This window comes from Arvicola amphibius, chromosome 2 (assembly GCF_903992535.2).
Source record: "Arvicola amphibius chromosome 2, mArvAmp1.2, whole genome shotgun sequence".
In the NCBI taxonomy this organism is placed as follows: domain Eukaryota; kingdom Metazoa; phylum Chordata; class Mammalia; order Rodentia; family Cricetidae; genus Arvicola; species Arvicola amphibius.
The window spans coordinates 120,571,154-120,593,129 of NC_052048.2; the positions used below are offsets into that span (position 1 = coordinate 120,571,154).

At 41.1% G+C, this 21,976-nt stretch overlaps 1 protein-coding gene across 2 annotated transcripts in view; it reads left to right on the forward strand.

The window, feature by feature from the left end:
- Slc8a1 (solute carrier family 8 member A1) overlaps window positions 1-17,003 on the forward strand; it is a 279,056-nt gene extending 262,053 nt beyond the window's left edge. For both annotated transcript variants that reach the window (XM_038320402.2, XM_038320403.2), the window contains one exon: window positions 13,616-17,003. In XM_038320402.2, the coding sequence (XP_038176330.1) occupies window positions 13,616-13,992 (377 nt within the window). In that variant the 3' untranslated portion in view covers window positions 13,993-17,003. The remainder of the gene's footprint in view (window positions 1-13,615) is intronic.
- Window positions 17,004-21,976: the final 4,973 nt, after the last annotated feature.

The window sequence follows — 21,976 nt, forward strand, 5'->3', positions numbered from 1 at the left end:
TTCTCCTCAGGGCTCCAAGGTGCCATCCTTTTTGTCCTCTGATCAATACGAATCCATCCCAACCATTAGGGAGAGAATACAGAAACCAGGACCTATTCGTCAGGAAGCATTGGCATTTTGCCCTGCACAAAGAATTCTATCCTGCCAAACTCACAAGAAGAAACATTAGGCTATAGGAAGATGTCATTTTATTATTGTGTCATGGGCACAGTGTGAGCAACAGAAGGAATTTAGGCTCACTGGTATTTTTAGAAAGAGGGAAAATACAATGCTCACTGAATTTGGAAGGTAAATCTTGCATGTGGGTATAAAAGAAAGTTGATATGTCTGGAATGATGCATGGTATAAATGCCGTGGTGCTTGGCATTTATGTGCAATGCCAGCTGGATACCATCTTGGCTCCCTAGCACACTGACCCTCCATTCTGCCTCTTCTTGGGAATGAAGCATAAGCTTGGTATTACTTATTTATATACTCTGCTTCATTCTAAAAACTAAATCCACAAAGTGACGTACATGATGTAGATACCTTTTCCAGCACAGGATCCCAAAGATGCTTAAATTGGTGAGTGACCATATTCGATAGCCTTTATTAAGCTCAGCAAATATAAATCCTATATGTCATGCACAAAAAAAGAGGATGGCTGAGTTGGGCTCTATTATTTGCAAAGAGAAAATTGCATTAAACTTGTCTTCTTTTCTTTCCCTGCTCTGGAGTCCAGGGAGGCTCTGGGACATGGTCTCTCATAGATTGCAAGCTATTATTAGGTTATCATAGTAAAATGTCATGGGTTGAGACAAACAGCAAGACTCTTTACAGTTCCAAACAAAAATGATCCCCAGTAGGGTCTGCAACCAGGCTCAGCAGAGGACTAATCACAGCCTGTCATTCCTGAGCTGTATTTACAAAATAACAAAAAAGAAAAACCCACAGATGTACAAAATGGTCATGAAAATGTCCTTCTTGCTAGGGCTACAGATGGCTAAAAGTGACAAAGAGAGCCCCAAAGGTAGCTTGTCTGTCAAGTGGGAGTCTGAGGGTCAGGCTGCTTGGCTGCGAGTGGACAGTTGCCATGGGGCTGCTCTAGAAGTCCTTGGAGGTACGACCTGCCCCAAGATCTGTGCTGCTTGAGTCCTGCATTCAGGCACTAGAGAGAAACTGACAAGGGAGAAATTGCAATCAGTATGTTTTCTAAAATCGAATATTGTCTTGAGTCTATGGTGGATTTTTGGTGATAAGAAATAAGCATAAACCGGGCGGTGGTGGCGCACGCCTTTAATCCCAGCACTCGGGAGGCAGAGGTAGGCAGATCTCTGTGAGTTCGAGACCAGCCTAGTCTACAAGAGCTAGTTCCAGGACAGGCTCCAAAGCCACAGAGAAACCCTGTCTCGAAAAACCAAAAAAAAAAATAAAAAAGAAGCATAAAAATCTGTAAGATTGCCTGACGAGACCCATAAATAACTGGGAAGCCTAAAACAATCTGTGAGATAACGTGGCGCTGTTCCATGAAGCAACTCAAATTGTCGTTCTTCAGTCATAAAGGCACCCGAAAAGAGGGGGTACCAGTTCTCAAAGATACTCAGAGAAAGGAAGTAGTGTATAAGCAGGGAGTGGCTTCAGGCCACTCTGCACCCCTTCCCCTCATTCATTCTAGAAACAACCTCACAAGGACCCGCTAAGCACTAGGCACAATTTCGCAAGGGAGCAGTGGAGGATGCAGGGAACTCTGTGGAACCGGAGCTCCATTTCTAGGCAAGGCACTTAGGAATTTAGATGGAAACTGTTGAGAGGAAAATAAGGCAAACTATGATGTTGTAGAATAGTCTCTATGTGGAGGCGGGGCAGCATTTGAATAGAGCAGGGTAACTCCTTAGACCACTAATGGTTGACAACTGACACCTAAGCCTGCAGCCTTCCCCCTCAGACTGTAGCCTTCCCCCTCAGACTGTAGCCTTCCCCCTCAGACTGTAGCCTTCCCCCTCAGACTGTAGCCTTCCCCCTCAGACTGACACCCACAAGTCTAGTCTTCAAAACTATGGAAATGGATTGCATTTCCTGAGCTTCCCAGTTCACATACTGCCTTTGATCATTTAGAGTTTTTCTGCTCTCTCTGGCAGCTACCGCTCTCATTTCACCTCTACCACAGCTGCTCTCCCCAGGGCCCTGGATTTCTCCCCCTAACCTCCCTGCTTCCCTTCATTCTGAATATTCTGAGTTAGTCCTGGCTTTGAAAATATCCAAAAAAAACATGATCCCACCAAGGCATGAGTTATTAATGATGGTTTCCTGAGGGTAGAATATTTTAAATTAATACACACACACACGACAAAATGTTTTAATGTCAGCTACAACAGGGTGGTTTTCATTGACTAGAAAGTAATTTTGTGTAACTTAAATCACTTTAATACTCACACAAGCTCCAGAAGTTAGGTAATACAGAGGGGTATCAGTGCCAAACATGGGCCATGACCTAGCAAAGTGATGAAAAGATACTGTTTTCTCCCTGGGGGTGGGGTGATGTGGAGCTAAGGGTAACTCTCCAACCCCCCTCATAATTGTTGGGAAAAAGCAAGCAAAATCACGTGGCAGCCGTGCAAGTGTTCTGAGCCTGGCATGCAACTGGAAAGCTAGGAGATGTTTGCCAGGAGGCACTAAGTATCTAGGGCTGTCATTCTGGGTGAGTAGGAAAAAGACAGGTGGGTTCAGCTCCCAGGGTATCCTGGGCATCCTGTGTAGCATTTGTAGTAGTAATTATATAGATAGATAGATAGATAGATAGATAGATAGATAGATAGATAGATAGATAGATAGATAGATACCAAGAACAAAGGCTGAAGGATGTGGGCATTGTGTTTCTTTTTCAAATATCTCAAAGGCACGGATCTCTTAGCAAGCCTATAAAAACTATTTGTCAGGTCAAGTGACAAGACAGAGCGATTCTGTGCAGTGCAATTAACAGGATACACTGTTGGTCAATGAAATATAAGGTATCTATAATACAAAGTACAAAATGAAGACATGAGGAAAGTGGTTACAAGGAATCGGAGACACAGAGGCAGCTTCTGTTCTCTGTTGGTGACGTTTCTTTAAAGGTCATGCTCCTCTGCTGATCATGGTGTTCTGAACCTTTAATCCCAGTACTTGAGAAGCAGAGACAAGCAGACCTCTGGGAATGGACCGGCAGCCTAGGCTACATAACTAGTTTCGAACCAGCCTCAACTATATTGTAAGACATTCCCTGTTTCAAAAAAAAGAAAGAATGAATACTTTTGAAAGGAAAAGAAAAAATACGCTCTTCTTTGTAACTTGTTTTATCCTGGACATATCGCTGAACCTAGGCTCCAAGCTAAGCCCTGATGACCAGGATGCCCCTGGTTTGGTCTCTTATGCAACCCCTCCTCATCCTCCACACCCTCCATTCTGTATGCAGTGTGTATGATACTTTCCGTTGGCCTGAATTAACTCTGACAATTGACACAGGTGAAAGGACCAGAAAAAAATTCTTAAATCAACTCTCATTTCTGCCTAGATAAACTGTATCACACATAAATATATTTTTATGTGTTTTTATTATGAACCTTTTAATAACACAAATAGCAATACATGTCCTTTGTAAATAAGACAGGAAATAGTAATAAGCTGTGAAAAATACAGTCTCATCACCAATTAACAATCTGTTAGCTTTCAATTTTAAATTTCTGTAATGTTTAAAGAAATTGCACAAAAATATGCATATAAGCATATCTGACTTATTAATCCACACTTTTTTTATTTTTTGGTTTTTTGAGACAGGGTTTCTCTGTGTAGCTTTGGAACCTGTCCTGGCACTTGCTCTGTAGACCAGACTGACCTCAAACTCACAGAGATCTTCCTGCTTCCTCCTCCCGGATGCTGGGATTAAAGGTGTGTGCCACCACCGCCTGCCATTGGCCCACACTTTTTTTAGCGAGCTGATCTTACATATATTACAAGACCTGCTTTGTCACCGAATGATAGAGTGTCGTGAACACTTAGAGTGCCTTTAGATTTTAACAGTTATAAAATATATGAAGTTACAAATTATCAAAGAATATTGATAATATTGATAAATTGGAAAAATCAGTTTTCCTAATTTTTCTGTTTTTTGAGTTGCCTCTATTTGCTTACTTTAACTGATGTCCATATTTATTCATCCAGACTTAAAATGAGCAAAGTCTCACATTCATAAGAGTCCATCTTGGTAGAATAATTATCCTCAGGACAAAGGAACACATTGGGTGTCTAATGTGTTGTCTAGATTCACAGGACCAGGTGTTAACATTAACTGAGCCTACCAAAAACTTCCATCACAGCCCTGTAGGTGAGAAAGAGGGTTTAGAGACGGGTGGAACTGGATGGTCTAAAGTACAGTTTCTCAATCCCGTCCTTGGCAGCTACCTCTAGGTCTATCAAGAGCCCTAAATCCAAAGCACATGATTTTCCCACTCTAGACTGGGACTTGAAGCAGACCTGAGAGGATTCAATCAGATGATGAACATTCCAGAATTATAACAAGCATAGGAGTAAAAGAGTAAGCTTGTGATACAATAATGGATGGAGAGAGGGGGCAGGGGAATTGCCAGGCAGTGGTGTGCACACCTTTAATCCCCACATTCAGGAGGCAGAGGCAGGCAGATCTCTGTGAATTTGAGGTCAGCCTGGTTTACAGAGTAATTTCCATGACAGCCAGAGCTACACAGAAAAACTCTGTCTTAGAAAACAAAAATGGAAAGAGAGAGAGAGAGAAAGAGAGAGAGAAGAAGAAGAAATAAACTGGGAAACTGAGCCTGGATTATCTTAGAAGCAGAAAGTGGGTTTCTATATTACAAACTACCCAGCATGAGGAGATGACAATAGTGATCCCAGTTGTTGGAGCTCCAAATTTGTTTTCTTATTCTCTTTTCAAAATCATCCAAATGCTGCTGAATTAATTCAAACCGAATTTATACTCTCATAGACTCCCGTATTATTCAGTTTTATTATAAAAGTAATAGAATCATTCTCCAAATGTAGAATTATCAGAACCCTGGTGCTATTTTAAAAATAAGGTCACCCATGATTGTTTTCGGGTCTTGTAGAGAGAGACAACATAACTCTAATCCGAGAAAAGCCAGAAATCGAGGACTGAACAATGACTTTGATGTCAGTTACTACTCTCTGCTAATATTCTAGAACACGGGGCCTTCCATGGAAGCAGCTCCCATTTATCCTGTTTCTAGACCTCTTCAATATAGTATTTTGCTTAAGAAGCTAAGCTGGAACTTCCACAGAATATTATTTTATTCACTTTCTTTCTCATGTGCAGCCTATGCAGCACTGTGCAGTTATAGCTGATGGCAAATGAGCAAAGGTTCTTGGTATTTCCTTTGAACTCCTTGTCTGCTTTCAGATTTATGAAATGCCAATAGTCTAGTCTTTTTAGTGTCCCCAAGTAACAACGATGAAGAAATCTGGCTTCCAGGCAAAGCCCTATGTAATGGCTTTTATTTTGGGTCCCACCAGCCAGTTCCCAAATAATGACATGAAGACTTTTTATCAATTATGAAAGCTCGGCCTATAGCTTAGGCTTATTCCTAACTAGCCCTTGTAACTTAATCTGTTTTTATTAATCTGTGTATATGCTGCTGTATGGTTTGTGGCTGTTACCTCTCTTTCTGTATGTTTTGCTTGTTTTGTGTCTCCTGGCACTTCTCATGCACCTTTGAGTGCTGGCCTGCCTGGGGGACTGTAGGTCTCACATCCACACGCAGCTCCTTATCCAGAATTTTTCATAGCTTTTTCAGAACCTGTGTTTAAATATTCAAGTCCTACATTGGGGGCCAGATATAGCATTTTCTTTTATTGTTTTTAATAAAAAATGATGAAGAATAGGGTATAAGGGCAAATCTTGATAGATCCACAGAGGAACAAAAGACCCACCCATCTCCTCTGGGCCCTCCCCATTCCTCAGATATGTCCAACTAGCTCTGTGAGTCGGCCAGAGAACTCTGTGCTTCACCCTGGCGAGCTGAATGTAGATCCTGCCCATTGACGGTCTGAGAGTAACAGCACCAGCAATTCTACAACAGTCCTACTCCTTGGTAGTGAGTCTTCACTTAGCCTCCCACTGGGAATGTAACTTTGAATGCATTTTTATTCTTTATACTTTACCTGTGGTTTCTGTAAAATAGAGGTAATAACAGGTGTACACATTATAGGGTATGCTATGTTAAGTGAGAATCCATGTGTAAGGCTCGACCCACTAATCCCCAATAAATGTTCATTATTGTTCTGTTGCTATCATCATTTCTAGACATCGCAGACAGAACCACATTCTGCCATCATCCTACAGGAAATCTATTGGTTCCTAATCACCTCCTTGAAGGAGACTGTGATGAAAGATTGTGATGATATCACCATAACCTCTGCTATTGATGGAACAAAAATTCTGAAAATGTAATAATAGATTCTATAAATGGGTCTTTTTCTTTTCTTTCTTTGTTTTGTTTTGTTTTGCAACTACCACCTTCCAGGTACCAGTCCAGGCCTTTTTACCTTTTTACAGTACATTGTAAAAATCATTTTTTAACAGCCATACAAATGAGCACTTACATTTTACCCTATTTACAAATGAGATTTCAGAGGCCTTTGAGATCAATTATCCTGAATTAGCATAGCCAGTTCATGGAAAATGAGAACAGGGCTGGATCTTTCTCCACAGCTTGGCTCCTTGCTACCAAAATTGAATTATACAGATCACGGCATGCAGGACCAGTGTTCTTCTGTAGCAATAGCAGTTACCCACAGAGTTACACTATTCAGGTGAACATATCAGCCACCTACCTTAGCCTCCATTTGGTAAATATCTCCATGATGAGCAGAAGTCACCATTTACCTCCCTGTCCATAAGGTTTAAAAAGAACAAAAGGACATCTCTCGGGTCAGTGTACCTCACACCCCTTGCTTGACCAAGCACACATTGTAACTTATATAAGGCATTTTTATTTCTTGCAATAAACAAATGGAACTCAAAAGCAAGGGTACCAGGCACACATATTCCGGTCTAATTCAGACCCACATGAAAACCCCAGGAGGCAACCAGAGAAGAATATCACTAGTTCTCTGCACACTAGGCTAGTTTGTGTAGAGTTTCTTTAGAACCAGAGAGAAGATGGTGGAGTGAGTGAACAAAAAAATTAAATAAAACAATTCCCATTATAAGTGAGCAATCAGGTTCATTTTAAAGATTCAAGAAGGGGTTAGAGAGATGGCTCAGGAGTTAAGGGTGTGCACTGTTCTTAAAGATGAGCAGTTCTATTGCCAGCATTCACGTCCAAGGGCTTGCAGCTGCCTGCACTTCCAACCCACGGGGGCCTTATGCTCTCTGTTGGCCCTTGCGGACACTGCACTGATTCCCCCTTCCCACCATGCACATAATTAAATAAATAAAGATAAAATATTTAAAAAAAATAAAATGCTCAGGATATTTATTCGGCAAGAACAAAATAGAGCCAGGGATTTTTAGCAATTTTTTCTAGGTTCTGCATTTCTTTTTTTTTTTCAATTAATTAATTTATTTATTAATTTATTCTGTGTCTTTTACATCATGTATCTTGATCCCATTCATTTCCCCCATCCCTTTGAATCCTCCCTCTGCCCTTGCACACCCCCCAAATAAAATAAAATTTAAGAGAAAAAGGGGACAGAAAGCTAAAACAAGAAAATACCAAAAAAAAAAAACCCACAAAACTTAGGAATCTCCCAGGCGTTCCACACAGAGAGCATCTCTGATCCTCTTAAGAATTTATGAGCATTTCACCTGTAAACTACCCTGTCTGAGTATGATAGATTGGAGGAGCATCATTTTAAACTAAGGTTATGTATCAAAGTGCACTTTGGAAAGATGATTAACTTCTTTGCACTCTTTCTTGTCTTTACTTTGTGTACCCTGAAATATAAACTCCCATTATTTCTCTCTCTGAATGGGATTTTTTTTCTTTGAGCTTCAACTCTAGCACAGTGTCAGATTCCTGGTAGGAAATCTAAAGGCCCAGAACTACCATTGCAAAATGCTCACATCCAAGTTAACATATCAAAGTGAAAAATAATTTGTCATTTGATAGCAAAGGCAGGTCGCTTTAGTGACAACATCAGAGCCATCCTATGGGACACCTTGCCTGCTTAGCCTAGGGGAGGCACCTGTCTCCCTTACAGCATGGAAGAAGCTATAGATGCCAGTGGCTAAGGCTTGAGAAAGCTTTAAAACTGTTAACTGCTGTGACCCTGCCCCAGACAATTAGGCTCCGCCCCCAGACAATTAAGCAGAGAATCGAGGAAGGCCAGCAAATTGTCCTACTGATTCCAATTTGCCCCTGGGGATAAAAATGACATATAGCAGGGGCTTTGATCTTTGATCTTGACAACATGGACCTCTTGAGTTTTGTGTGACTATCTCCATATCTTTTTCAATCTCTTTCAGGACAGCTTTTTATGGGCAGAAATGTTTAGGGCTCCCCCACTCCAACCCCAACCCCACCCTTCACTTAGATTTCACAGCTCTTTTCCTCGCTCATCATTAATCAATCAATTGTAATTCTCTGGTTTCTGGCACTCCACTTGGAGGCTTAATATGGATTGCCTTCATGTGAACCAGTGAAATGGGGTGGGGGTGGGAGGTTCGTCCATATTTGCTTGGGTATATAAATGTCACGAATAACTCTAACCAGAGGCTAAAACTTGTGTCTGTCTGGCTAGACATAGCAGAAGAATTAGCACCAGAATAAATTATTTCTGCCTGAATTCTGAGAGGAGGGGACAGAGTACAGGAAAGAGAGAGAAGAAAGGAGGAGCATGCATGTGTAATGCTTAAACAGTGCCTACATTGCAGCCACTTAGAAGATGGCTGGCTTAACCACATTCCTAATGATTTTTGATGACTTAAGTCTTATGAAATTCTTTAAATAAAAAATTGCTTTAATTATAAGAATGATTTTTATGTGATCACATTTAAAAGCATGAGCCTTCAAAGTTGCTAAGTTTCTTTGGCCAAGGGTATTTGTTACCGGAAGTTTAGAATCATCAGCACAGAGTCTGGCTCCCCTACACTACAGTCCCTGGCTTTGCTGTGTATGTAGAATCAGTTAGGAATGTTAAGCACTCATTCCATACACGGTGACTCATTTCCCTTCAAACCCTGTGAGGTAGATACACTTCTACCTTTTCTCCTCCAAGAAGAGGAGCCAGAATCTGGTTCATTTAGGAAAACACCTCCCTTAGCACAAATGCTATCCCATTTAAACTCGAGCTTCCCGCATAAGAGTGGGAGGTAATAATTTCACTAATATTTTCTTACCCAGTGTTAAAAGATAAAAGGCTGTGCTGTGTGGTTTAATTTTATTAAAACTAATGCAACTTGCTCAGTGTGACAGCTTCCGATCTGAAATCTTCCTTCCTCGAATTGTCAATACCTACTAAACGAACTAGATTATGGCTCTAATGGAAGCAATTGGTCACATCCAAACTGCAGAACAAATCCAAAATCTACTATATATATTGGTCTATTGTGTGGACCACCCAGTAACTAGCAGTGTTAGAGATTTAGAGATCTCTTCATTTTAGAAGAGGAAACTGGAACTGGAGGGGGTATGCCTTACACAGGTGCCTTTAGACAGGTGCAAGCATATCTCCCTGATGAGCTACCTTCTACTGTGACACCGTGAACATGGTACATAATGGACCATGTCTTAGAGTGCCCACAATCTGTATTGTTAACAGATAAGTAACCATATCTCCACCACAAAACTGGTTCCAGAAAAGTCACTCCTAGGCACAAATCACTTTGGAACTGGGCAGTTGTCCCCAAGGAGTAGAGAATAAGATGAACCATCTGAGGTGAGATGACACTCCTGAATTAAAGCAAGGAAGCCTATGTCCTGCCTGTGACATTGTAAGGATAGCCATTTCCAGGAGAGATGTTTAGGTAACTATAAATTTGAAGAGATCCAGGTTAAGAAAAATTAAGTTCTGGTAGAAAACAGGGCATTATTCTTGCATGCTGACCCGATGTCTTGGCCAAGGTTATATAAAATGAACTGGAAACAGTTCCACAGAGGACAGTTATGACCTAACTCTCTGATTTGTGGTTTAACTCCTGAAAAACCTTCCCTCTTCCTGGTTTATAGTCACCCAGACTGAGAGGACAGGCCTAAATGTTGTAGACTTTACAGCTAGTACACAATTAATTAGAGCTCAAGATGGGAGTTGAAGCAGGAGAGGTTGGCAGGGGTATGCGTGTATAAAAGCAGATGCATGCCTCCATGAACATGTCTGAATGTATGTGAATCGTATTGGAAATCTGATTCCCCTATCTCTGTATTTAGTGTGCCAACTTCTCAGCTTCGCATCCCTTCTGAGACCGAGGCAGCAATGGTTTCTTGGATTTTTCTTTGTAGGCAAACATTTGTCTCATTCAGCCACAGTCATGTTAATAGGCTTGGGGTTCAAGGCTGGTTTATCACCCTCTCACATACAGTGTGCGGGCTGTTGTTCTGTCCCAAAGCAGCAAGGAAGCTACAGAGAGTGATTTGGACAGATCCCATCGCACGCACCGACATTTGGAACCCTGAGCTGTGGTTAGCTATCGCAGTCGAGGTTAATGGTTTGGATTTGTAGGTATTTTTCAATGCTTTTACATAGCTCTTGGATTGGAAATAAAAATAGACAAGTGGCCCAGTGAATAACCCAGGTAAATAAAACCTACCAGACTCAAGGAGGTCCCAGACATGTTTTATTTATGTGGCAAGTTGGTAATTTGGGCTCCTAATTGTCAGGGACTCCAGAGGAAAGTATTTGAAATCAGAACCTGTTGTTACAAACTGGAGTGTTCAGAGTAGTCGCATAAACAGGCTATTGGAAAATAGCAATAGTGGAAGTTGCCACAGACCTATCGTGCTCTACAAGCCAGCAAACATGACCAGCTTGGGTGGTCAGGTCTCCCGGATCTTTGACTGTGCTCCCTGCCAAGTGGAACATGTCCCCTGGAAGCACTTGCTAGGAGAGGAAGCCGGCTTGGTAACCTATCCCTGCATCAGGAGGGAATCTCTCCTTTGCCAACGGCCCCACCTGTCACCATCAGACAATGAGGGCAGTCATTTCAGATCTGAACAGGGCTCAGGGACTCCCCAGCAGCGACTCTCCCCTCAGCTGCTTTCTCCCACCATGGCCTCTTGATTCTTTATCTCTTTATTCCACTACACTGGCTGCCCTTGGAGAAGAAAAGACACAAAACCTCTTCTCTTTTAGTCTACTTTAGCATCCACAGCTCCACTAACTTTTAATAAGAAAATGCAGAGACCATGAGGATGTGTCTGGCTTGCGTTATTCATCCATTTCCGAGGATCCCGATTGGGCTGCTGTGTGCTATGACAAACACAGAAGGCAGAGAAAATCCAAAAGCTGGATTGGCAGACAGTCTGTGCCTTCTCAGGCTGCTTCCCCTGGAAACAGAAAAGGCTCTTTGACAAAAACCTGCTTCAAAGTTTCAGGGTCGAAGGAACAGAGTGGCTTGTAACTAAGAGGAAAGAAACCTTTGATCTTCCTGGGCTAGGCAATGTGGTGTGTAGTGGGAATGGACCCTGAAATCTAGTTGGTCTCAAACTTTTTCTTCTCCAGGACTCTTATTCAAGAGGCATAAGATAATGATGTCAGAGATTTCAAAATTACAAAAATGGAATAATTGCATGTGGCTGTAAGACCAGACTGTGAGATGGTTAAATGAGAATATGCACCTAATCTTTGCATGTTATATGCAGTATGCAGTGATCTTCTTCATCTCTTTAGTTCTAGAAGATATGCAAAATCTGGCATCCACCACAGACAGTGATCAAAAGTACCACGGGCCCTCAGGGCTGACCAGCTCCTCTTCAGAAGGAATATGATAGACAGGTGCAGTAGGTAACTTTTTTCCCTGTCACAAAGGAGCATCTCTACAGGATGATAGGAACATGCACCCTTCTCATGTTGTTCCCATGGAAGTTCCTTCATAAGGGTGTTGATGACAGAATAGGATCAGAAAGAAGAAAACGATTCGGCTCTTACATGGCTACTTGCCTGCCAGAGCATGCCGGGCGCTCAGAAACTGCTGGTCCTACGACACGCACCATCACTAAAGCTGCAAATGTTAATTCAATGGGGCCATTATCAACATTTTTTTATGAACATGCTATGCACGGCCATTTACAGGGACAACAAAAACAGCTCTGTCGGTGAGACAGTGTGTGCGTGTGAATGAGTGTATATGTAATCGAGAGTATATGTGTGTTGAGGGGCTTTATGCCATCTCATGGCTACAGAAGGTGAGGACAACTTTGGGGGGGGGAGGGTCAGTTGGTACATAGGTTCCCAGGATTGAACTAAAGACAATAGGCTTGCTCAGCAAGCACAACTACCCACTGAGCCGTCTCACTAGTATCTGGAACTAGGCAGCACACATGGAGTGTCTTCTGATTAACCAGTGGGGCCATAGCTCAACCCATACCAACTCGTGAACTAATCTAGATTACTCTCTCTTTATTGTCTCTGCAGAGCAACGAAAAGCTGCCTATCCTGGCCAAGAACTGTAAACAGTATTTCCCCTATTCCATCCCATTTTATAAACAGCAAGTCTACGTGACTATCAGTATCCCCGTTCCACAGAGGAACAGCTGGGGCCCAGGGGCACAGAGTACATTGTAAATGAGGGTTAGAGACCTTTGTGTGCTAATGAGGCTATTGCTATGCAAAACTTGCTCTCGGGAGTGATGACTATTTTGTCTTCACAAAAAAAAAAAACCGGCATGGGGAAGATCGTTGCCAACAGAGATACCTACTAATGTCTGCGGCATGGCGATGGGTAGGATGGTGCAGTGAACACGTGTGAGTCTTGAAGGCAGGAGGCAGAGGCCCCAAATCCACCATCATTTCCTCTTAGGTGCGTGGCACGATGCCTGCTGCGTGTCGTCCTTAGGCCTCATTTCATCACCTGGTATCGTTATCCCAATCCATACTGTCATATGGGTGAACCTACTTCCCCATTCTCAGGGCTCTAGGTAAATGTCAGCTATGATTACAGTCTAATTCTTCTCAGTGCTGTATTGACTTGCTCCCTGATCTTTGGAACTCTCTCCTGGCATGTTAGCTCGCTCATCTGTAAGCGATAGCTGCTGATACAGCATTCTAGTAATACCCTCCAGCAACCATTTTCAATGTGTAGTGACCTAGAAATCTTTTGGGATTCTGTGAAAATAGATTTCTGGACCCCAGGGATTATGACCAAGAACAGCTGGATGGAGTCTTGTAATGTCAGTCTTTTGAAGGCCCCCAAAGGATTTTGATATAACTTGGGCTGTGAATACTTCTGAAAAAAAAATCTGCCATACAAGTCCAATAGACAAAAACCTAGGATATCTATAGACTCCTGATATCTACGCTCCGTCTCCTGACCAGAAGACTGACTCGAAAGCCACAGAAGTTTCCTGTGGGCTTGAGCATAGACTACACTGTAAACTCTCCAGGCACCCACCCCATGGACGTGCGTATAAGGTTAACTGAGTGCCATGGCCTCTTTTTCTTGTCTCTGCAGACACGTTTGCCAGCAAAGTAGCAGCCACCCAGGATCAGTACGCAGATGCATCCATAGGCAACGTCACTGGAAGCAATGCTGTGAACGTCTTCCTGGGAATCGGCGTGGCCTGGTCCATTGCCGCCATCTACCACGCGGCCAACGGGGAACAGTTCCGAGTGTCCCCTGGCACGCTAGCTTTCTCGGTCACTCTCTTCACCATTTTTGCATTCATCAACGTGGGGGTGCTGCTGTATCGGCGGAGGCCAGAAATAGGAGGTGAGCTAGGTGGGCCCCGGACTGCCAAGCTCCTCACATCTTGCTTGTTCGTGCTCCTGTGGCTCTTGTACATTTTCTTCTCCTCCCTGGAGGCCTACTGCCACATAAAAGGCTTCTAAAGGAACAATCAGATATAGTAAATTTATATACATACATATATATACATAAAAATTATGTCTAATGAACAGAGGAAACTGACATTTGTTCTGTTCACTTAACCTGCTGATGGAATCCAGCTTCAAGAACATACTCTGTACTAGGGCGGAAGTCAGAAACCACCATCTCCCATTCCCAGGCATAATCGTGTTGAACAAGGCATGGAGGCAGGTGCATCTCGCATCTCAGCCTAGGAGGGCTGTACCCTCTCCAAGTCTGTAAATGGCTAAGGCTTTGGTTTGTTTTTCTTTTGTTTTGTTTCCAGTGGGGTCGGGGAGGTGGTAGTTGGCTTTTGGTTTGGTTTGGTTTTGCTTGGTTTTATTGGGAGAGCCAGGATCCTCCTTCTCTTTATGGGAAGTGGTGATCCACCCAAAGGTGTATGGATTTGGGATCAATCTGGAAATCATTATGATTCTCTCCTCACCTCCTCCAAACACTTTAAAGATTACTTTGGATTAAGGAAGGAGCTGGGCATGGAAGAAGAAAGAAGCACGTCTTTATTACCAAAATGTTACGCTTATCTCCAAGATGTGAATAGAGGCGAATTGCCCCAGGAAGAGAAGCATTGGGAGCTGAACTGGAGCCAGGAGAAGCGATGGTTCTAGACGTAGACTAAGGATATGGTGCCTGGCACTCTCGTTCAACTGGTACAGGGATAATGTGCCTAGATTCCCAGGAACACCCAGAACTCTTCATCCTATCTCTTTAGCTCTGAACTGTGATTAGCAAGACCCTTATTCTGCCCAGCCCAGCTAATTCCCCAGGTATCCCATCCCAGACCCCCTTCTGCCCACCACCCAATCCCCTGCAAGCAGGAAGATTAACCCCTTCCCCCCCCAAAAAAAATAGATAGTCCTTGTGGCCATCATGTGTGTCCAGGTCCCACATTACTGGTGCCTGGGATTTTTCCATCAGTTTTATTTTCAGTGGCATCCATGGCTTGCACAATCCTGTTCCAGTCATGACCCAACATTTGCCCTCCTTCATGTGCCTGTTTGGGAATGTTGTTGTGACCCCCTTTACACAGTGCATGGATGACAAACAAAGAAAAACAAAGCGTATCTGTATATAGTAGAGTATAGCAAATACTGTTCTCCCATTCAGCGATGTTGATTGGACATTGAAGACGCGAGTTTTCTTTTTCACCTGAGTTGTTACTTTTGAGTTGTTACTGAGTTTGAATATTAATAGGTATAAAAAAAAAGAAAATGGCTTAATGTTCATGATTCTGCACATTCATTTCAAAGAAGCAATACTGTCATGTGAGGAGAGATTAAAGTTATTGAGAGGACAGAGGAGCTACAGAGATCTCCATGGGATTTTAGCCATGTAGGGCATAGCAGAGGCCTCCGAGAATCACCCATGATTAATTCAGGCAGGCCAAAGAGAAAGGCTGGGGAGAAAAGTGGACACTTTGGGTGTGCCTGTACTTTTAGAGCCACTGTTTCCACATTACCCCTCCCCCAAAGTATTTATTGCACATCTGCTCTGTCTGGCACAGATGGTAGATAGTGCTAGCTTGTTTTGTTTTATTTTTTCTGTAGAAGGCTGTTTTGAGCCCTGTTTCATTCACCTTCCAGTCCAGACTCCCTGAATTCATTAGGAACTCCTGAGTGGAAAATAAACCAGGGTGACCAGTGAGCCTTTAGAAGTAAGTCCACTCTATATGATGCAAAGAGGAGATAACACAAAGGGACTGGAGCATCCCAGGAAGACGGCACTGGGGAGTTTTTTTTTTTTTTTAACCCTTTGAAAGAAATAGCTCTTTCTATTCAAAAGTACCAAAGAGCAAAGATAAACCCAACATTCCAAAAGCAGTGCTTCTACTAACAAGGGAAATGGAATGGCTTCGCCCGCCTCTTAGACAGGTCTCTGAGACCTCCATGACCCTTTGCATTATTGATTCAAGGATACTTAAGAAATAAATGTTTCTGAGACCTTCTTTCTCTTCTTCCACTGTATCATAGCTGTCCATTATTTAATACACATTTAGTCACTGAGTGAGTAGTTAGATACTTGTTACCCATTCAGTAAGTAATATACTACTTCCTGGTAGCTGACCAGTGACCAAGATAGTCCAGATTCCTGCCCCCAGGAGGTATGTAGTGAATGGGATCCCTATTCAAATAGTATGAGTTGGCTTAACCATACTGAGACAGTTTTATCTTGCAAGAAAAAGATAATTATGACTTCTTTTTAACCCAATCACATTTTTTTAAAAAATGCACCACAAAAGCAGTTGACCAAATACTCACTTTTTTTCATAAGAGAATGTCATGTTTCACTCTGAAAGAGTACTCTTTCACCTTGGCCGACTTGCAGGTTTGTTCATCTTCCTACTTTAGACCAAGCAGGGTGGTCATGGTGGTGACCGGAATCACTGAGAAGACCCAGTTGACCAGTTTTTAATCTATGTGGTACTGCTACCTTTCCACCACAACATACTGCAGCCCGCCAATATTGGTGACACTGGTGACCCACAGAGGTACATTCTAACCCACCTTGTTTTTTTCTTTTTAACTTTATTTTAGATTTTAAACATGGAAAGCTAGCCTAGAACTACTAAGTAAATACAGTCCAAGGATATACATGGTTAAAATATTAGAAAGGTTTTGCACTGTTTTTGATTTGTTTTTGTTTCTGTTTTGTTACATTCCATCTTTGGAATGTCAATAATCCTGTAGCGAATTTTCACTGAGACCTTCCCAAGAAATTCTTGCTGTTGGTCAGTTTCGAGTTCGAGCTTTTTGGTTTGTTTGCCTTTTCAGTCTTCATGCTGTAGGGAAAATATGATGTTCAGGGTTGTTAATTATTATGTGTAAAATGATTTCATTTTATTTGTTTGATTATTATTTTATTTTGTGTGTATTGTGCACGACTTTAGGGGAACAGGCACTAACAGTGTTGTTCCTTAAAATTGGTACACATTATCGACACGAAAAAGAAATAAAGTTTCTAATTGTTTGTGATTTCATCACCAGTGGCACAGCATATTCTGTACAGGGGAATGCCTCTCTTGACCATGGGCTCCAGTCTCCGTTCTGTACAGGGGAATGCCTCTCTTGACCATGGGCTCCAGTCTCCGTTCTGTACAGGGGAATGCCTCTCTTTACCATGGGCTCCAGTCTCCGTTCTGTACAGGGGAATGCCTCTCTTGACCATGGGCTCCAGTCTCTGTTCTGTACAGGGGAATGCCTCTCTTGACCATGGGCTCCAGTCTCCGTTCTGTACTGGGGAATGCCTCTCTTGACCATGGGCTCCAGTCTCCGTTCTGTACTGGGAAATGCCTCTCTTGACCATGGGCTCCAGTCTCTGTTCTGTACTGGGGAATGCCTCTTCTCATTGTCCATTGTTTTCATGTTTTGAAGAAATAAAGACCAACAAGGTATCATTGTGCAATTGGTATCCTCATCCACAGGAAAGGAGACAGCCAGAATTCAAGGTCATGCAAATGTCAGCTCTTTGGACCTGCAATGTTCTCATTTCAATGTCCCAAGAGCAGCACATGGAGTCAGAGTGTCTGTCTGTCCTGTGACACTGTGATCAACATTGGGTATGCCTTGCTGTCACCATTTTCTCACCTTCTAGTTTAACTCGATCTTCTTGCTTTCTGCATCCAAGGTCATGTACTCATAAACTATTATTGTCGAGCAACTTTTAGCACACAGTGTATTAGACTAAATCATGCAGACCATCACAATGGATATTGGACATACAGTTACTTCTCAAGGGATAAGCAAATCATTCATTTAGTGTCATGTATTGTATTTCTTCTTGCTCCTAGTACAGCTTATGCTTTATGTTATTAACCTCTGGCTTTATGCATTATATGTTTGTGACTTTCCTTTCCCATACAATTGAAAGAGCCTAGAAGAGGTGACCCAGCATAGAATAAGAATTGCAGGAGAAGAAATAGTCCCCTCTTACTGCGGTAGAATCTGGACATTAGCTGCATGTAAATGACTGTTCATCTGACCATCTTATTCCCCACAAAATCTTTCATTACAGCATCCTGTGGGCATGTGTGGCACATTTCAAGGGAGGGAGGAAATAAGGTATAATTTAAACACTCTTCTTGAATCAAAGAAATTGATTACGCCTTCTGAATATTGATCTTTATTTTATACAAAATTGGCAGCCAGTGTTTACTTCTTGAATAAAGAGCAAAAATGAGTAATATAGTGGGATTCTTGACCATTTAATAGGACTTTGGCAGATTCTCTGGCTGATTGACTCTCAGCGCTTAGGAATAGTGCTCATTAGATCACAGGTTCTCATTCAGTGCTTCCAACCGTGAAGATTTCCAGAGAATCTTGCTTTCTAAAGTATAAGTGTGCTAACTTTTTTGATGCTATTGCTTTTTCAAACATAGATTATAATACAAATAAAATGTCTGAAACAAGCCTGCAAAGATGGACAGGTAGTCTCACATCTAATAAGCAGCCCCTCCCAAGAGGTGATCTCAAAACAAACAGAAATGCATTGTGTCCATGCCCTTTCCATAAAAGGCTTCGCCATTAGAATGCTATGTGTCCACATTCCTGGCCTAACCTATCAAAATAAAGTGAGAGGGCGTAGTTTGCCTCTCATACCTGACAGCTTTGTAGAAGGAATTAGAAATCCCCTCTTTTTCTAATCAATTCAGTTTCATTAAGACTACTTAGTTTTTGTTTTTGTTTTTGTTTTTGTTTTTTTGGTTTGGTTTTTTTTTTTTCTGAGTTGAAAATGTGGAATCTGACTTTTGGTTTTAATTTTCCTTTTCTGACCCTTGGGAAACTATACCCAGAACAAAGTAGTGGTTGCACCATGTTGAGTTTAGAAACATTTGCCCATTTCACCATGACATTGACATTCTAACTTACAGCTATAATCTGGCATTCATTATAATAACCATGCCTATTGGCCAGGCATTCTAATCATTGACAAATCTTGGAAGTGTGACGGTCAGTTGGTAAATAAGTGGTGTGTCACACAAAAGAGACATGAAAAAAACACATTTATCTATACTAAGGACATGGTGTCTAGTGAATAGATTCATTAACTTGTGTTTATGTTTCCCTACAATACTTAATTTGATTTCTTTGCAGTGGATTGGGGATTTTGCTGTTCTTTTCAAACACTATTATTGCCATATCCATTGTTTTCCCACATTCCAGCAAATTTCAAAGTTTAGCTAGTCCTGACAGCACTGTATCACTGGGAATACCGTGGAAAATAAACACAACTCAATAGTGAGGTGTTCCATTTTTAATACTAACCAGGCCATGGCTAACATCTCCTAGGGCAGAGAATGTCTTTCTCACAGAAGGGCCAACCACTGAGAGGTAGTATTCCTAAGATGCAGAGAGTGCTTTCAATCTCGGGTCCTAGGAAATGGTAAGTATCCAACTTGCTGTGACCTCGCCTCAGCCTGCCAAGATGTCCCAAGGGATGCTCTCAGAGAATCTCCGAGTTTTCAGTTTTGTCAAACATTCTCTTTATTTCTTTGTCTCAAGGGACCTTTACAGATCATTACTTTATTCTTGATGCACTTACTTTTTTGTAAAGAGCATCACTTCCTAATGTAGGCTTTCCTTCCCAGACTGCCCAACTTTGCCATTCTTCCATCAAACCGCTCTTAGTACATTCAGTAAACTTCATGATGCCCACTGTTTACCTCTCAGCAGCAGGGAAAGCTCATGCTACAAGGAATAGCTCGAGAGTTTTTTCTTCTGGGAGAAAACTTGTCCTAGAAAAATCAAAGATGACTATTTTCACAAAGACAACAGATTTTAGAGCAAAGTATATTATCTCTACAAATACGTGGTTATGTGGTACCCTAGAGTTACATGCTAGTTCATTAATGTCTCTTGGGTTGTATTTATCATTGCCCCATGTCCATCTCCCTGCCTATTCATTCAATATCTGTAAGTACAGAGTGGGAAAGAACAGCAAAACATATGTCCCCAAGTCTTGTGAAGAGTTTCTCTAAAGGTGTCATATGTAAACACATAAAAATACATATGACTCTAAGAAATATGAGTAGCTTGAGGGCTTCATTGGCTAGCGTTGTTCAGGAATGCAATGGGTAAGCATTATGATCAAATAGACCAAGAAAGAAATACGAAATTTCAGGATTACTGGATCTGTTTTAGGATTAATTCAGCAAAGTCCAACCTAATAATTTGTTTGTTGGCAATGACAGGTATACTCTGCCAAATCTAAAATGTACTTGAGGAAAGGAAAGTTACCTACTAGGGATGACTATACAGCCCTCTCTACCAGAACCCCTTGTTAGTGAGCTTATAATCTATAGAAGTATTTCTTAGACTCCCTTGCAAACATGTATAGAGAAGATCAGTTCTGCAAGAAGGCGATCTTTTCTATAAGTATGGTTGCTGATTTGCAATGTTCCACCTCCACGGTGAAGATCATTATCCTAAGGATTTTTCCAAATGAAATAACTACCCTCTATGTATTAAATCTATTTAAATTCAACCAAGTCGTAACTGCTTCACAAAATATTTCACTGAAGAAATAAACTAGATAGCATATCCATGATAAGAATCACATGATCACAATGGCTGCTTTTTTAAAAAATATGAGATTCTTTGTGAATCTTGTCCCTACATTGCTAATTCATTTTAGCAAACATTAGACTTGAAGAATATCCCAGTGAAAAATCTTGGGAACTTTTTATCCTGCATTGCTGATAATGCTCATAGAATCAAATTGTAAAGTTAAAATAATGATATGGGTAAGAATTATCTATTTCTTTGACACGATTATATTTTTTAAATGAAACAGTTTTGGCATACAAGAAAATGTGTGAAGTAGGATTTCTTCACATATTACCCTTATTTAAGATATTTGAAAGTCATTACCTTTAAGTAAGAAAGATTTCCATTTTCCTGAGACAATTGTATAATTTAAACTCATTCTCATGTTGATATGAAAGTCACAAGCTGGGCATATATAGCTTTTGGCTTGGACAAGTAAAGGAAAGTATGCTTTTGGCATACTTTCCATGTCATTGAATTATTTTGTGGAATAACATTAGAGCTGTGCAGAGTCTCATAAAAATACTTTCAATAATTCCCTTCCATTTTAAAATGTATAATGCTTTAAATTACTCAACTTGGTAACTTAATACTTCTCCCCTTTTAAAAGATGACTCCATTTTGATATTGTTACTAGCATTTCAAGACTAATTATAATGTTGAATCAATACATAGAATGGGATATTGGACTTGAGTCAGCCCCAATAACATGTGGTCCAGACAGATCTACCAGTAATTAAATGTTTCAGATGAACCAGCATTTTAGGGTATAACAAAGATGAATGTTGCATTTAGTCTTTTTTCTACCAAAGGTGTGCATTTTAACCAGTACAAAAACAAGTTTAGAAGATTTGGATTCTTTTTCTTAAAACTCTACATTGTTCCAACACTGGCTCTCTTCTCTCCTTTTTCTCCCACACCATAGAGATATGTACATTAAAACAAAGATGAAGTTTCACATGCTGAATAGCCTGAACTGCATCCTACATATCTATCTAGGGTTGCCCAGAAATTTATGTCAAGTTAGTTCCTTTCACATCATATCCTTTTCATAAATGGAACAAAGTGCAAAAGAGGGTGTTATTCTAAAGGTAAGATGTACGTTTCAAGTTGTTTGAGGAACAGTTTTAGAATAATAACAAGTATCCTTCCCAAAACATGTGCAAAAATCTTTTTTAAAAAATAAATTCATTTTTATTCCTTTTTAATTAGCAAGTATTTCAGCTAGGAGCTTTTAGGACTTATTTGGTTTCGTCTGCCTTGAGAATGAGTGTCAAAAACAACTCTTGGGAAAAAAAATCTGGCCAAGATCAAAGTTCTGGAAGTTAAATAGATGGGATTTTGTATTTTTGCTTAAGAGATGGTATCAAGCAGGCAGCAACCATGTCAGTTAATATTTTCTAGAAAT